Genomic DNA, 17,410 nt, shown 5'->3' with positions numbered 1-17,410 from the left:
AAGGACCAACAAATTTCCTTTGGCTAGCAGCAGAAGCTAGATTTATCTTGTGGAAGAAGAATTGCAGTCACTGGTGAATGTATTGTTTTTGTTTTGAAGAATTAGGGCAATTCTAGATAATGGAAACAAAATATATAGGGCTTATAGTTTACCCAAGTAATACAGCACAGCTATCCTTTAAACATTTTGGGTCTTATACTAGTAGAACTTAAAAAGGAAAGAAACATTCCAACCTGGTCTGGTCTGGTCTGGTCTGGTCTGGTCTGGTCTGGTCTGGTCTGGTCTATTCTATTCTATTCTATTCTATTCTATTCTATTCTATTCTATTCTATTCTATTCTATTCTATTCTATTCTATTCTATTCTATTCTATTCTATTCTATTCTATTCTATTCCATTCCATTCCATTCCATTCTATTCCATTCCATTCCATTCCATTCTGTCCTGTCCTGTCTCTATTCTACTCTGCTCTTCATGCCGAAGAACTGCTTCCCACACGTTTGATTCTTCAGTCATCATTTAAAAAATGACTCATTACACTTTTCTCTCTTGAAGTTTGGTTGAAAATTTGCCCTAATCTAAACCTTAGTAGTAACCCAACAGCAATTTCTAACGAATGATATATACCTAATCCTCTGAAGAAAAGGATTTATAATGAAAGTGATAGCTCAGCTCTAACTGCAGCACTGGGACCGGTGGCCCCATAATTAATGCATTACTTCAGACGTGGGAGACACTGACAGTTGCTTTTTGTGCTGGGGAAGAAATTTATAGTGTGACTGAAAAAGGCACCATGGAAAAAAAAAAAGAGAAGAAAGAAATCAGAGAAGAGGAATAGAAATCCTTGTAGCAAAGACATATCCTTACACTCCCCCTCCCAAAGACCATAAAATGTTGGCAATGATAGTGTTTCCTCTATGGTGTGATTTATACCTTTCTCCTCTCCTAGATGGCAGCATGACATGCTCTCAGAATGTCTAAGTGAGAGCTTTCTGTCTTTGTTTCATAGGAAGCAATTAATGTAAAATATCATCTTACTGGCATGGAAGGGGCTAGGGGTGGGGGAAGCTTGCCACTGGCTGTGTATTGTGAAATCAAATCTATGTACTTACAGGTTCAACATTAAAGGCAAAAAGGGCATATTCCCGGTCAGGTGACACTTCATATCGAACAGCCTTTAAGGAGACCTAGAAAACAAACATTAAAATAAAGAGTTTTTGCTTTTCAAGACAATGACATCTAGAACCAATTGTTATGAACATCCTTTTCGTGATGAAGAATGCTAGCAGACTAGGTGTCTTGAAAAATAGCATGTCACACCTCTTTTCAAAACACAAAAATTGTGACTCAGAGCAGGCATCTATCCCAAAAAAGCAGAATTTTCCTTACAAACTTACTATACAAATGCTAGTGGGGCAGCTGTGGGTAGCAGGCAGTAAAAAGCTCTGATAAATGCAATATCATTAATTCCTTCTCATTTCCTGCAGCCACTGGACTAAGTGCAGGAGTTACCAAACAGTAAATACCTGGGGCAGCAAATTAGTATAATGAGACACCACTGCTTCTCCCAATTAAGACAACACTAAGGAAAACTAACTCATTTTCCCCAATTAAAATAAAAAAGTCTTTGAGTTGCTATGGTAATATACTTTTCCAGATGTACCTTGCCTGGGTCCTGTACAAAAGCTGCACTGTAAGTCTTACAAACAAGAAGAGATGCCAAAGCAACTCAGGTCTGTCAGGAGTTACCTTTTCCCTGCTCCACTTATCATTTGGATAGTGCAGACTTTTCCAGTGTGTTTCAGCATAATACATTGCTGGCACACATGGCAGCAAGGTCAAAGAGAGGTGCCACTTATGTGTCACTCATCCATTGCCTTTTAAATCTCACCTAAGAAATTAGATGCAAGTCCTTGAGAGATTCCCAGGAAGCAAAATGGAAGGGCAAAATTGGGCTGGAGGAAAACGCATAGCATCCCTCTGTGAGAGTCCTCCCCAAGGCTAGCAAAGCTGGAGGTGGTGCCTGGAGAAACCAGGGGACAGCTGCAGGCAGAGGTGACTGATCATAGCATCATGTAATGGTTCATGCTGGAAGGGACCTTTAAAGGTCAGTTAGTCCAATCCCTCTCCAGTAAGCAGGGACATCTTTAACTAGATGAGGTTGCTCAGAGCCCTGTCCAACCTGACCCTGAATATTTCCAGGGATGGGGCATCTACCATCTCTCTGGGCAACCTAATGAGCTGATGGGCCAGAATGGATCAGAATGGAGGGTACCAGGGGAGTATGAGAGCCAGCAGTGTCAGCAAGGAGACAGATTTTATGCTATGCTATATTAATAACATGAAGAAAGGAAAACATGCCAAGTTAGCAAAAGTTTTTCTGACCCTGGGCTAGGAAAGAAAAGAACAAAGAAAACATGCCTGGATGAGATGTGACAGGGCCTCTTTGCATCAGGACCTTTTGGATTAATGTAGAGGTGATGTTCTGCAGATTTATTTACTGAGAGGGCAAAGAAGCAAGGGTAGGACAGGCAGCAGGGAGGCCATGGCATTTAAAAAGTAGGATTACTCTGTGTAACATTGATTTTCTTACAAATGGCAAAAATGAAAAAAACAAACAGAGGAATAAACAGAGGCCAAAGAGAAGAAGTTTGACTTCAACAGACCTGGATTTTAAAGGAAGCTAACCCATTCCTTGACCCTTAGCAGAACTGTAAGGATCGGTGTTAGGTTCTGGTAAAAGAGGATTGCTTATGTGGCGTAGCAAAGGTTGAAAGTTAATTGGTCCTGCCATAATAAATCAGTGATAAATTCTTTGTCTCATTAAAAAAGAATTAATACAACACTTATGCTTTGCATGAGTCATATACTGTAAAATAAAATCATCCTGGAATGTGGTTTAATTATTTTCTTATAGATTTACATTTACCTTTGAGTTTCTAAAGCTGTTTGCTGCAGATCTTGAGTCATTAATATAAGTCTGCTAGCCATCCTCTGCTTTCATAGTGTTGCAATGGTACAGTACAATAAAACCACCTCAAGTTAATCAAAATCTTAGGCAGGCAATGCATAAGTGACAATCCTATCGGGATGACATGATTTATATCTCATTGTTGGAACAAACCTAAGTGTGTTTTGCTTTGGAAAATTAACTTCTTACAGGAAATACTGAAAACACTCTGACATTTAATCTACTAACCTCTGTAACACCAGCTCCATGTACTACAAAAAAAAACCCAACCAAACAATGCTGCAAAACACTTTCATTATAAATAATACTCTGTATCAGCTGTGAATTTAATTTCTTTTCATTGATTTTAATAGCCACCTACTAACTTATTTTCCCCATAATTTCTTAGGGTTTCCTCTCATAACCCAATCCACTTCTATTCAACATATTCATTGATGATCTGGATGAAGGGGTAGAGTCAGTCATTAGCAAGTTTGCAGATGACACAAAGTTAGGGGCAGATGTTAGTCAGTTAGAGGGTAGAAAGGCTCTGCAGAGGGACCTCGACCGACTGGACAGATGGGCAGAGTCCAATGGGATGGCATTCAACAAGTCCAAGTGCTGAGTGCTGCACTTTGGCTACGGCAATCCCATGCAGAGCTACAGGATGGGGTCGGAGTGGCTGGAGAGCTCCCAAACAGAGAGGGACCTGGGGGTGCTGATTGACAGCCACCTGAATATGAGCCAACAGTGTGCCCAGGTGGCCAGGAGGGCCAATAGCATCCTGGCCTTCATTAGGAATAGTGTGGCCAGCAGGAGCAGGGAGGTCATAGTGCCCCTGTACTCTGCATTGGTTAGGCCGCACCTTGAGTACTGTGTCCAGTTCTGGGCCCCTCAGTTTAAGAAGGACATCGAAACACTTGAACGTGTCCAGAGAAGGGCAACAAGGCTGGTGAGAGGCCTTGAACACAAGCCCTATGAGGAGAGGCTGAGGGAGCTGGGATTGTTTAGCCTGGAGAAGAGAAGGCTCAGGGGTGACCTCATTGCCCTCTACAACTACCTGAAGGGTGGTTGTAGCCAGGAAGGGGTTGGCCTCTTCTCCCAGGCAACCAGCACCAGAACAAGGGGACACAGTCTCAAGCTGCACCAGGGGAGGTTTAGACTCGAGGTGAGGAGGAAGTTCTTCACCGAGCGAGTCATTCGTCATTGGAACGGGTTGCCCAGAGAGGTGGTTGAGTCATTGACCCTGGAGGCGTTCAAGGGGAGATTGGACGTGGCACTTGGTGCCATGGTCTAGTCATGAGGTCTGTGTTGATAGGTTGGACTCGATGATCCTCGAGGTCCTTTCCAACCTAAGTGATACTGTGATACTGTGATATTCATCAACACTATTCATTAACATTACTGAAACCACATTGCAACCCTTAGGTGAGAAAAATCAGGAAAAATTAGTATTTGCACGGAGGAATGTGGGGAAAGCTTCCAAGAGAAAGTAAATTATGTCAGTTTGCTTTTTTATTGAGCATGCAAAGAGAATTATGCCTCTTTCAATTAGATATGATATGCAAGGCTAGCTGCAACTATCTATATGATACTATCCTGCAGCATGAAAGAAACTGAGCCTGCAGAGTAATGACAAAAGCTGGAGTTCAATTTCATGTTATCAGCTATTGAACAGCCCGTAGTATTTGCACTGTATCACTTCGCCTTGACAACACACAGCGTTGCAACTCCAGTCACTTTCTGCTTTACTGAGCCAGCTGCAAGAGAACAATGAAATTCTGCTCCTCTCCATAGGAAATACTTACAATTTTTTTGTTTTCTATTAATATTGTCGAATTATTAGTCTCAACATTCCTCAGGATTACTGTGCCGTTCCGGTTTCTATAGATGAACTCTTTATCTGCAAGGAGGGAAAGAAAAGAACGTTCAGGAAATAGGAAATTGTCTGTTTGGTTAGAACCTAGTACTGGGGGGAACTTCTCTCTAAAGAACACAGATTTATTTATTTAGATAGTTAGTTATTTTCAATGTAGCCATTGTTGTGATGTTCAAGTAACTTCCAGGGTAGTCGTTAAACAACATGATTGGTATTTGTCACATTGGTTCTGCCACTTATCCAGAGCTGAAAGCAAGCTTGAATGTACACAGTCAGCTTGCTACACTGTTAGCATAAAAAACCCCACAAGGTCAAAAGAAAACATTCCTTATGTTTTTTCATGTAAGTGTAGAAAGAAGACTGGGATGACTGAGATGAATCAGAGTCTGTGAGGCCAAACTGTTGCTGCAATGCAGATGATCCTCACCAAATAAATAGAACAGGTTGCCCCAGAGAAGTTATGGATGCCCCTTTCCTGAAGGTGTACAAGGCCAGGCTGGATGGGGCTTTCAGCAACCTGGTCTAGAGGAAGGTGTCCCTGCCCATGGCAGGGAGGGGGAGTGGAACTAAATGATCTTTAAGGTGCATTCCAACCCAAACCATGCTATAACTTTAAGAACTTAAGATTCTCAGTTCCAAATCACAGCAGCAGCCCTTCAGAATCACAAGCAAAGTTCTCAAAGAATCTCTTTCTTTTAATTGTCACAGAATCAACCAGGTTGGAAGAGACCTCCAAGATCATCAAGCCCAACCAATCCCCTAACCCTAACTAATCAACTAGACCATGGCACTAAGTGCCTCATCCAGTCTTTTCTTAAACACCTCCATGTACATCAACCCCACCACCTTCCTGGGCAGCCCATTCCAATGATTGGCCATTGGAATGGGCTGCCCAGGGAAGTGGTGGAGTCACCATCACTGGAGGTGTTTAGGAAGAGACTTGATGGGGTGCTCAGTGCCACGGTTTGGTTGATTAGGTAGTGTTGGATGATAGGTTGGACTCGATGATCTCAAAGGTCTTTTCCAACCTGGTTAATTCTATTCTATTCTAAATGGCATACTAAATTCTAGACAGAAAAAAAACCACAGTCAAAGTATGGCCAGTACGGCATTTGGATGATTTTAAGCCTCTCAGGGTACCTCCTAATTACAGAAGAGAACTAGCAATGAAACTCAGCTCAAAGTTCAGTACAGAGGTAAAGTAGCTTATTAATCTAATGAGCCTGTGGGACTGTTAATATCTGGTAGCTGTTTCCTGAGCACTGCATGAACTGATGGAAGTTGCATTACTGCCCATAATGACATTGCTACTAAGCTTTTATTGCTCCCTGTGCTCAAGAAAAAAACATAGCATTTTAACAAACTGTGAAACCTAAAGATGATTACATATAAGCTGCTCCATAGTTGGGCATAGGAGAGGAAAGACTTCCCTGTTATTTGTTAAACTGCAACGAAGTTTAAAATCAGGTGCTAATCTGCTGCACACATTTCTGGTGTGAATAAGGAAGAATAAACGAAGCAGGGCTGATTTGTTAGGGCTGTAAATCTTGCTGTTATATTCAATACAAGCCATCAACAGAGCTTCTGAATTAATGAACAGAAAATTGGTCTGCTTAGGAAAAGAACAGATTGATCTCCATTATATTCCAAGCAAAACACTGTGAGGTTTAGCTGGTCTGTAAGCCATATTATCTTAGTCCTCAAAGGAATCAATGAATAATATTCCTGGATTCCTGTTTGAAGTGTATGATTTGTTCCAGTGCAAAAGTGTTTATTTAAGTGGGACACACCTCAATCAGAGACAAAAAGCAATGCAGCAACCTCTGTCTGTAATGAATTCTGTCCAGCAAGCTGATGAGAATTTGCAGCCTGATTTATAGTTGTTACCACAGCTGATAAAGGTCATCACTGCATCTCATTTTTTATACCTGCCTTTCTTTGGGGCTGGTGTTCGGTGTAAATGATGCTGAAAATGGTAACTTTCAGGCACAAAGCCATTTATTCCATTTCTTCAAGAGCAGAGTTCACTCTCCAACTCTTCCCTCCCTTTCAACTTCCAGGAAATTGTCTGGTCAGTAGAATAGATTATGTGCCTGTGAGTGCAGACACAGGTACGTAGCCACACTTACAAAAGTGACTGAAAACAAAAAGCATTGATCACTTGAAATCGTGGGGCTGCTTTACTGCTCTACAGAGTCAGCACAGAGGAATGAGGGAGCCTTGGCAGAGATTGTTAAAAGTCTGATAAGCAGGATGGATGAAATCAGAGAACCCAAGACCAATGATCTATTTGTTGTGTCAGAGTTTCCCAGCTTCTTTATACATATTTTTCTTAAATTCAGACAGGAAATACACACACAGAGAAAAACAGCTCCAACGACAGGAACTTCATGTTCCTTGCACTTGCTGAGCCCTTGCCAGGGACAGCAAATGTGGGTCTGCCTAGCCTGGCAATTCTGCTCTGTGGCCCCTTTGTTTAGGGGGAAACTAGACAAAATGATAGCATTTTCTTAAGAAAAGGATGCATTATACAGTATAAGTCTAACACAGGGTTTGCATTTTCAGGCTTGCTACCTGGCCACCCCTTTCCAAGATTCTGCCATCAGAAAATGCACAGGTTCTCTGTAAACGTGCCCACTGGTGCTGCTGAAGAGAGATCATGAGCCTGCCACTGGCACCATTTAGGAACTCCAAGTCATCAGCCCAACATGCAGCCAGATGCCATACTACAAAACACTGGACACCATCGAGAGAGCAAGGCAGCTCAGATCATTTGGCAGCTATAAACCAAGGGAGTACAAAAATGCATGGGCAACTGATAAATTGAAAGATGCTACAGGAAGTAGGCAGGATATGCCATCTATCATTCCCAATGCAGGGCTGCTTTATTATGGACCACTAAGAGAGGTCAGGCTCATGTCCAACATCGCACCAACTATTGCTATGGTTGCAGACTCAACATTGGGCTACTGGAACACTTACCTGAGCCAATATTGCTTCTTTTCACTTTGCTGTGTGTCAGACTGGGCACCAGACTAAAAAGCTCATTACAGTGGACAAGAACATCTGGGACAATTTTACTTCTAAAAGGAGTAAGTTTGAGTGCTGGCAGTATGATGAAGCTGAAGGAATTACAGCAAGCTACAGGAACACAGATCTGCATTAGCATCAGCGCTTGTGAATTTATGGCTGTACAGCTTCCCTGATGCGAGTACACAATATCAGAGGTGACAGACTGGTGTATAAGATGATAGCAAGATCTGCATGCCTTTGAGAAGAATTTTCATTATTTCTCAGAGATTATAGAAAGCAGAAAACAGAACTATCTGATAAAGAGGGGAAAGAACAAGAATTTAATTCCATCTATTAAAAAACCCCATAAAAATTTAAAATGAAATGACAATTTCCTATCACTTTAGCAACTGATTAATGAAAAATTCACATGCAGCAAGTCAGCAGTAAGAGTTAGTGAAAAGCAGGAGGAAATACCACAACTGTTAGTACAGCTCCAATCATTTAGCACCATAGACTTAGAGGAAAAGGCAACTTCTCAAGTTCTGTAGTTTCAGACCAACAGACGTGAAAGATAATTGAATGAGTCTGATGAAAGTCAGCATCAGGGGAATTATCATTCTCAATCTCTAAGATTAAGAGAGATTGGTGAATACAGGAAATTTAAGTCCTGAAGTTGTTCTGAAATATATCAAATAAATGAGCCCCCAGATACCAGCATGATCAGCAAGGCTGAAAAACAAATTATACTGTGTCAAGAGAGCAGGCGGTAGCACACCCCATGGGAGAGAGCCTGCATAGCTCCCAAGGAACTGAGGTCACATTGCACCTAGCCACGTGTGCTGCTGGGATGGAGCTCTGCACTGGCACAGCAAATGGCAGAGGAATTGGCACTGTGCTGTTATTTCTCATTCCTGCTGCAGTAGGAAGGTCCTTGATAGACATGACCTTGGGTGTGACTCACAGCGTCTGACAGGCAGTTTGCATCTGATGGGCTTTGCAGTGAGGTTAGAAACCCTTAAAGAAGCAGGCTGAGACCCCTTTGCTGAAGCAACAGCAGCATCTGAACCAGCCAAGGGTTTCTTGGAGTTCTCCCAAGCAGTTATCGATCGAACACAACTGGTTAGCACTTACCCAAGATAAAGGGCAGGCAGACTGCAGCAGTAGGACAGATGGTTTTTCAGAGTTGGTGTTTTCAGAGTTGGTGTTTCCAGACTCTTAACAGCACATAGCACAATTGTATTCACTTGGAAAAATACATGAGGGTGAGCCACCTGAATTTCAAATTACAACCAAATCTGCTCGTTTACCATCTCAACAAGTTTTCTGAAGGTGAGCCCTAACACAGTGGATGGAGACCAGAGGTGGGGAAATGAGTGAGTGTGTACCTTGGGTGGGCTTCTCAATGAAACCTGATCCTTATGGATGGCTCCTGCAGACCTTTGGATCTGGAGCTTATCACAGCCACCTGATACCACCCTGCTTTTTGTCTTAAAGCCACCTGTCCTCACCAGCAAGTCCTATTTCTTGAGCACTGCTACTCTGCAGCGCAGAAATACATAGGAGTCTCTTATGCTTTGTGATGCTGAAGTGAGGGAGCAACAGGGGACAGAGAACAGCTTGCCTTTAACAACATCACTACAGCCTTTAATTCCAGGAGACAACTGAAATCCCATTTTTATCTTCCTGGCATTATGGGTCATTATCATTTACTGTTTGCTGCATATTATTTTTTCACATGAGAAGCTCAGAAGGAAAACTTCTTTAAATAGGTGATTTACTGTAATTTAGCTAAATGCTGTATAACACATTACGTTGGTATATTAAATCCAACATGATAGAATGTGCTTTATTATGCAAGAAGTGGTTTTAATTGCTCATCACCTCAATGTAGTTGCACTTGGTGCATCAGTTTTACAGTAGTACCAGTAAAACAAAACAATTATAGCGCAGGAAAATTCCCACATCAGTATGCATCTCTAGCAGGCTTCTAAGTTAACTTGTCAAAAGCTTGAAGAAAGCTGAATCCTGGGAAAACTTAACACTATAAAAATCAGTAATGTCAATCTGTTTCCCCTTTATGTCTAATCCTAAATCTTTCAAGATTCAAACTCAAAAAAGCCCCAGAAAAACCTTATTCAATCTCATTGAGAGACAACCTCAGCATCAAGCCTGAAATCCAAGGCAGAGCACACCTTTGAAATTTCAGTCCCAAATTTGATACCAGGTACAATTCTACTGCTGCCTCTCATTTGTGAGACTGAACTCCACTTCAAAGTGCCCCAATTGGGAACTCTGTAGGCTCAGATCATGGTGCAGTGGCACAGGCATGAAACGCTGGAGCCTATGTGAGAAACAGAGAACTTGTTTCAACTTCAAACAATCCTCTTCCCTGCTTCTGCCTGCTTTTATAAGGCATGGCAGGAGAGGGAAAAAAGAGACTCTGCAATTAGGAAAAAATGAATGAGAAATCTTCTGTAGAAAATCCATTTTGACTCCAGTCAGGATGAATCATTCCAATTACAAAATTCCTGCAAATTCCTAACAACAGAAGTGAAAACATAGGTGCTCTTGCTCGCTGCCCTCAGTTTATCTCTCTGTAGTGACTGACAGCAGCTGGGGACTTTGCAGCATGCTGAGCTGACTTTGGCCTGCTGCAGAGCTGAGAAATCTTCCTCAAAAATTCTCTGCCATCCTCTCTTCCTGTTCAGTTGTGCTCTTGCCATATGTTCTCCAAACCCTAGATGTTGCACCAGGAGAAGTGCAGATGACCACCAGATTACACAGGTCTGGACAGCCGGAGATACCAGATTACAGTTATCCCTTGGATTCTCTGCCAGGAACTTCTGACATTCAGCACAGGCCAAAAGCTATTTAACCCCAAACAACATTCCCTAGGAGATGTTTCTTGATGTCTTTATCCACACCCCACATATTTTTCATGGTCTCACCATGTGTCTGAACAGAAAAACAAAGTGCAGACAACAAGTAGCTTATCCCAGCTTCTCAATGGGACCGGTGCAGGATACAGTGCTCCGAACACACAGTGGCACTGATCTATCCTGTTTTGAGAATAAAACCTCCATGGCTTTTGCCATAGTAGTTGATAGCTTGTGACAACCCAAGCCACCATTCCTGCTTGGCTGTCTCCACCCTGCCTGCTCTATGCAGGTACATTTACTCCAAGCACTCCTTGGTTGTTCCCCAGGCCAGTGAAGCATCACTCAGCAACCTCTCTCTTCTCTGCCAAATGCACCTGGTCTTATCTGCCTCATTTAGTACAGCTTCACACAGAGCAATGCATAACCCAGAGTGTTACAGATAAATGTAATAATCCATTTGACACTGAGGAAAAAAGGAAGCCATGAATAAATTTTCATTAAAGTGTGACCTCATGGCTTGCTTCCTTAATTCCTCTGCGTATTTCCTTGCCTCTTTCTTTTGCCCCTAACCAAATCGCACTTGTTAGCAGCTATGATGGAAAGAAACAACACATGAAGTGGTTTTATCCCTTATTATTATCATGGGCAGAGTACTGAAGCTTCAGTAGAAACTGAACAAGATAGCTGTATAGTAGCAAGCAAATTTGCTATGTATATAGAGTCGGATGAAGTTGTAATTATCTTTATGTGCAATATTTCATTATACCTTTCATGTTATTCCATCATTTCAGATGTGCCTGGTGAAGTATGACTGTACTGAACCGTGAAAGAAGTTTGGCAGAGCCATGGCCATCACCCTGTCTTCAGGCTTCTGAAAATCAAGGCGGCTGAGACATGAAATCCAACATCCTACACATAAGGGTTACAAGTGCATGACTACTGGGTTTGGAGTGGTCACAAGAGGGCACCCTATTACAGAGCCAATGGAAACACTTGCAAAGGACTGTTAATAAATAGTCAGATGTGATGCTGGGCAGCAGATCTGGCAAGGAATGGTGCTTGGAGGAGAACAGAGCCACCCCATGCCCACCTTCAAAGGAACTGCTGTCAGAGGAGCAGTTTGCAATTATACACACAGTCACATTGTTTTTAAACTGATGAGAAAATGAAAAAACTAGTGTCAGCTAAGTAAATAGCTTTCCTTTATCATCTCAGATCGGTTTGCCTGCAGTGACTAGGCCAGCTCCTGCAGGGAGCCTCATTCCACACCCTAGAAATTATTCTGGGAGTTCTTCTTTCACTTGTAATTCCTGTTCCTTTCTTAATAAATGAACCCCCATTGTGGATCATTTATTGCCTTGGTCATGAATCAGCAGTCCTTTGATGGCAAGAGGGCAGACAGGCTGAGGCAGGTGCTGAGGCAAAACACCTGATTGAAGTGCAATGGATGACAAATGGTCAAAGGCCCCATCCCTGGAGGTGTTTAAGACCAGGCTGGATGAGGCTCTGGCCAGCCTGATCTAGTGTGGGGTGTCCCTGCCCATGGCAGGGGGGTTGGAACTAGATGATCCTTGTGGTCCCTTCCAACCCTGAATGATACTATGATATTATGATATCAAAAGAAAGACTGGTCCTTTCTTCAATCCTGGTCATTTTTTCCCCCCTCAAAAGTATCTTCCAATAGGTTCTCAATGCATTAACAACCTTCAGCAGGTAGCATTAAAAGCAAAGTATGCCTCTATTCAATGAAAAGAATGTTACTACTTCATATTTTTCCTTGTTTTCTATCCTTACATAATTCCTTTGTTACTCAGGACAATTCTTTTTATCACCCATTTCCATGCTTCTGTGATGATCTTTACCCTTTTCTGAACCAGGTCTATTCCCACTGCAATCCATTTCTTTTGGATGGAGTGGCTCAAAGTGATTATCCCTCAAACTGGTTTTGTGATTTATTCTAAATCTTAGGCATTGAAAAATCAGATATAAGGCTTCAAAAGCAGCTGGTGTTTAAAAATTACATTTTCTAATTAAATTAAACATTGGATTCTTTTCATTTACCTTTCAAGTATGCTTAGCTTTTGAAGGGCCTTTTACTAAGACATATTCCATTCTCTTTTTGAATCAAGTAAGTATATTTGTAAGTCACCTATCCCCAGAAGCTGGGACTATAAATCAAGTAACACAATGAAAATTTGGCACCATACCCAGCTGGCAGTGTAGAGAAGGCAAACTCCCTGCCCAGTCATGCACAAATCTGGTCACCTGTTCAGCTCTTTCTCTTCTCCAACAATCAACTGTTCTAGGTAGTTGTTTCCTTTTTTTCCCCTGCATTTTGCTTTCCTTCTTTCAACTCTTGATACCTTGAGCTCTTTTTCTGCTAAGTATGAGCCTAGAAGTGGCTTTTAAGAGGTGTCATACTTTGGTAATCAGGGACTCTTTCTCAGCATGCAAGGCCACTTCCATCACAGGCTTACTTACAGAATCACCTTATTTTCCATCACAGATTATTCCTCATTACTGGCAATTGAAAGAGATGTCAGCAAAGTAAGCCATTTTAAAACTCAGGAGCATGTCTGTAGACCCAGCACTGCTTTCACATAAAGATGTGAAGGTCCTGCTGGGGATCTGTATCATGGGATTTTATGGTGCCGTGATCACTCAGTGTGGTATAAATTGGTACCAGGACCTATAGATTTTTAACACAGTGCAAAAGCTCCTGGCTTTTCTTTGGGGTTAAACAACTAATATTAGATGTGTGCACTTGCCTTAAAGTGCCATGAAATGGAAAGAATTTGAACATATTGGAGAAACCAACACAAATACACCAGTGTAATCTTTGTGTGCAGTTCCCATCCTCTCTAAGATGATATACTGGAGAAGGAAAACACCTGAGAACTGATAAGGATGATCCCAAGTAGTGATTGAACACCCATCAGGCAAAGCAAATAGGAGCAAGCTCCCAAGTAAGCAAGGGGAAGCAGTTTACCATGCAACAGGTATTATGCCAGTGAAACTAGCTGATGAAGGACATGGTGGATGCAAGAAGCTCTGGATGACACTTGGCAAATGATTTGGGAGAGAAAAACATTTGGGGTTAGTAAATAAAAACATTACAAGAGAATATAGTAGTTCCCTGGCATAAAAAAAAGTGTGAAGCCTGCTGCCCTCTCACTCATCCTTCTGCACACACATATTGCCTCCAATGGAAACAGGATTTTGGACTGGGCAAACTTTTGGCCTTTTCTGTTCTTAATTGAATTTTCCCTCATGTGAGATTTGTGTACTTACATTTTAAAGTCTAATTATATTCCCTAGATCAGTGATAATTATATCATTCTAAAGTTCTTTTAATGAATTATGTAAGTTTAGTACTATTTCTTCTCAGAATAAAAAAGAAAATTAGTAATAATACTGCTTCTTGTATGTTGAACAGCTTAATACAGTCAGGAGATCCACACTCACCAGAGACCTTTCTTAGATAAGTAAATCTTTACCTGCTAAATTTCCAATTACAAATATCTGATATAAAGTTTAATCACCAGAAATACAGTATTCATTATCTCCAAATCATTAAATTACAGTATCTCCATGCATATTTACTTAATGTTCATCCAAAGGATCAAGTGGAAGGATACATACTGCTCTAATTAGTCCTTGGTAAGCACTCCATGTTCAACAAGCGGCTGGGGGCAAGATCAGGGAAAGCTACGAAAATGTGCTTTGCACCTAGTAAAAAGCTTCAAGAATGAATCAAAGTTGGGCAGGACACTGTGAAAAATGGGAGGGGGAGGGGGGAAAAGGCAAGTTGGAATAGGAATAGGAATAGGAATAGGAATAGGAATAGGAATAGGAATAGGAATAGGAATAGGAATAGGAATAGGAATAGGAATAGGAATAGGAATAGGAATAGGAATAGGAATAGGAATAGACCAGACCAGACCAGGTTGGAAAAGACCTTCGAGATCATCGAGTCCAACCTATCACCCAACACCATCTAGTCAACTAAACCATGGCTCTAAGTGCCCCATTCAGTCTCTTCTGAAAGTTGCCTCCTACAGCATAGAGGGTACCTAAAGATTGACTTTACTGAAAGACACAAACCTTTCTGGAACTCATTACTGAAAGCACCAGCAGTGTGTAATCGGGATCATCTGCCTAACAAGAGACTCAAACTCCAAGAGCTCTCCTTTTTCATCAGCCCTTTACAATCCTCCCTTGAATATTCATCTTGCCCAGCATATCCTGAAATTATGCATCTCATTTCTTCCCTCTGTTTTTTTCCTGAACTGCTTATCTCCTAGGTGCTCCTTTACCAAAACTTTTCCACCCTTACACTAGTCTGATTGTTAGGAAAATTTTCAGCAAGTTCACGCAACCCTTACACTTGATCTTGCTCACCTGCAGTTCAAAACTGAGTTCCCTCCCTATATGACCAGATTTTCTCAGCAGTGCTAGATCTAAATTAAATACATTTCTTGCTCCCTCTCAATGCAACCCTCTTCATAGTGAGACACTGTTAACCTCCTGGGCAAGGAAGACGACCATCAAGCTCTACTGAATCCAGCTTGTACCATCACCCAGGAGTATGGCTTGCTTTATTTCTCTCCCTCTTCTCCCCTGCATTATACTCTTATGAAGAGGCAAAGGAAAGAAAGCCAAACTTTATTTTAGCACAAAATCATCCAGTTGAGCTGTAATTATGGCCATCCTTTTAAAGGCTTATCGAGGACAATTGCACAGCAGTTCCTCCTTCCCTGGGGGCTAGGATCTCAGCATTACCCTCTTGGCAGGCATCAACTAGGGAAGTATATCTATCAGCATCGCACTGTACTCTTAGTTGTTCACCTGGATTTTTAACACCCATTGAGAGAACATCTAATCCCTTTCCCAGTTAAACCCCTGCAAAACCAGTGCTTTTCCTTTGGCTCTGAGAGCAGTGGGTTTTAATTTCAAACCACTTTGAACCAGATGAGAAAAAAAACACCACAAACCCAACAAAAAAAAAATCCTCTTTTCCCTGGATTCAAATCATTAAGCATGTAGGCAGAACTGCTTTGTGTGTTTCTTTTCTTCCAGCAGCAGAAGCACCACAGATGTGAGCTGCTTCTTCAAAAGTCCCCCATGGATGCAGCTGCTCCCCATGGCAGCATGCCGTTTCCTTCCCATTTCCACTCCTGTTCTTCTCCCTTTTTTTTTTTTAATCAAAAGGCTCTCCCACTGTGAACTGGGTGCAGTCCCAGTGTGTCTGCCTGGCTGGAAGGACCCAGCACTGAATTTAGCAGCTTTGCAATTGCCACCAACAATACAGAGCACGGGAACACCACTGTGCGCCTTGGTATGGCATAGAGCATGATAATGGGGAGGAGCAAAGAGGACAGTTTCTACCTAACTGCCATGGATTTTTACCTCAAATCTGCAAACAAATATGACACACAAAGAAACCCCAAGTGCTCTTAATTTTCATGCCCCTGTTCTGTCTTCAAACTATTCCCCAAAGCTGCTCTTCACTAGCAGATATGATAAGGGCAAGAGACACTGCCTTGCTTCTGAGTTTCTTTGAGAGAAAAGCTATAACCATATTTTGATACATTTGACTCAGAGGCTCAACAGCAGTGACACACATGGCAATGGTTCATCAGGCTTTGGAGAAATTAGGTTACCCATGGAGGCTCTCAAATATAGTGTTAAGCATAAAAAAATCTTGACCTCCTCAAGACTTCAATCTGCTCAGAAGCCTCACAAACCAAACCTCCTGTCTGACCATTACAACATGACTTCTGCTTTTCTAGGGGGCAGTATTTTTCACAAGCACATTTCTCTAAATTCAGAAGTTACTATACATGTCAAAAGAGGATTTTCTCAGTCTGACAGCAGCATGTGTGCTCCACCAGCACTCCAGCCCTGCAGAGAAGCTAAGCACTGAGACGCTGCTGAAGCCAAGGGACGGAGCCTTTCCCCAGCTTGTTCCTGCACACTGTATTCATTTTTGAAAGACCCAGATTGAATTCTTGCTTCATTCTCTCTAGCAGTAATGAACAAAACAGCTACATGGCAGAAATGCTCTACTCCATGGCCTACTACAGTATGTTAAAAAGCCATTAGTTCCCAGGTTTCCCGCCTTTAGCCAATAGGTTACTGTCACTGCTGAATCTCAGCAATTGCCCAGCAGCTGAAAGACAGAAGCAAGGCAACTTCTCTTCAGTCCTCTCAGAGTACAGACACAGAGAAATCTCTGAAAATGATAACTGAGGATAGAGTCCAGAAAGCAAAATTAAGGTTCAAATAGTTTAACATTCTCCTCTCTTCTTTCTCATTGTGGCAGTGCTCCATGTAACTCACGGTGTGCCTTAGAAAGTGTTTCAAGAATGTTTGATCACTCACAAAAGCACTGCAGGCACAAGCTGCCATGAGGTAGGATATGAGGTTTGTCACACCAGAACTGGAGTAGGACAAGTTTTCTTTGAACCATTAAGACCAGCATGCCCATTCATTTAAGCCTTCTTAACACATACTGAAAACATATTGAAATTAATTACCTGGTATCTCTTTACCTTGCACCCTTACCAAATTAAACCAATTTTCTTTATGCCTTCAGCAGATTTACACTAACAAACCCACCTCTGAGCAGTTTCTAGCTTACATTCATTTAACAGAAGACAAGAACTAGGGCAAGTATGTGAGCCTC

General features: G+C 41.8%; 1 protein-coding gene across 3 annotated transcripts in view; it reads right to left on the bottom strand.

Annotated features, from left to right (window-relative positions):
• The window catches only part of DPP6 (dipeptidyl peptidase like 6), a 527,947-nt gene that overhangs the window by 138,917 nt on the left and 371,620 nt on the right, over positions 1-17,410 (bottom strand). For all 3 annotated transcript variants that reach the window (XM_068145994.1, XM_068145993.1, XM_068145995.1), the window contains exons 4-5: positions 4,758-4,852; positions 1,112-1,186 (exon numbers count right to left, since the gene is read on the bottom strand). In XM_068145994.1, coding sequence (XP_068002095.1) covers positions 1,112-1,186; positions 4,758-4,852 — 170 coding nt within the window. The remainder of the gene's footprint in view (positions 1-1,111; positions 1,187-4,757; positions 4,853-17,410) is intronic.

Source organism: Melanerpes formicivorus, unplaced genomic scaffold (assembly GCF_026170545.1).
Source record: "Melanerpes formicivorus ecotype bairdi unplaced genomic scaffold, bMelFor1.0.p_v2 SCAF_13, whole genome shotgun sequence".
In the NCBI taxonomy this organism is placed as follows: Eukaryota; Metazoa; Chordata; class Aves; order Piciformes; family Picidae; genus Melanerpes; species Melanerpes formicivorus.
Note: the sequence above shows the minus strand (reverse complement) of the source record. Positions and strands in the feature narration are given on the sequence as shown.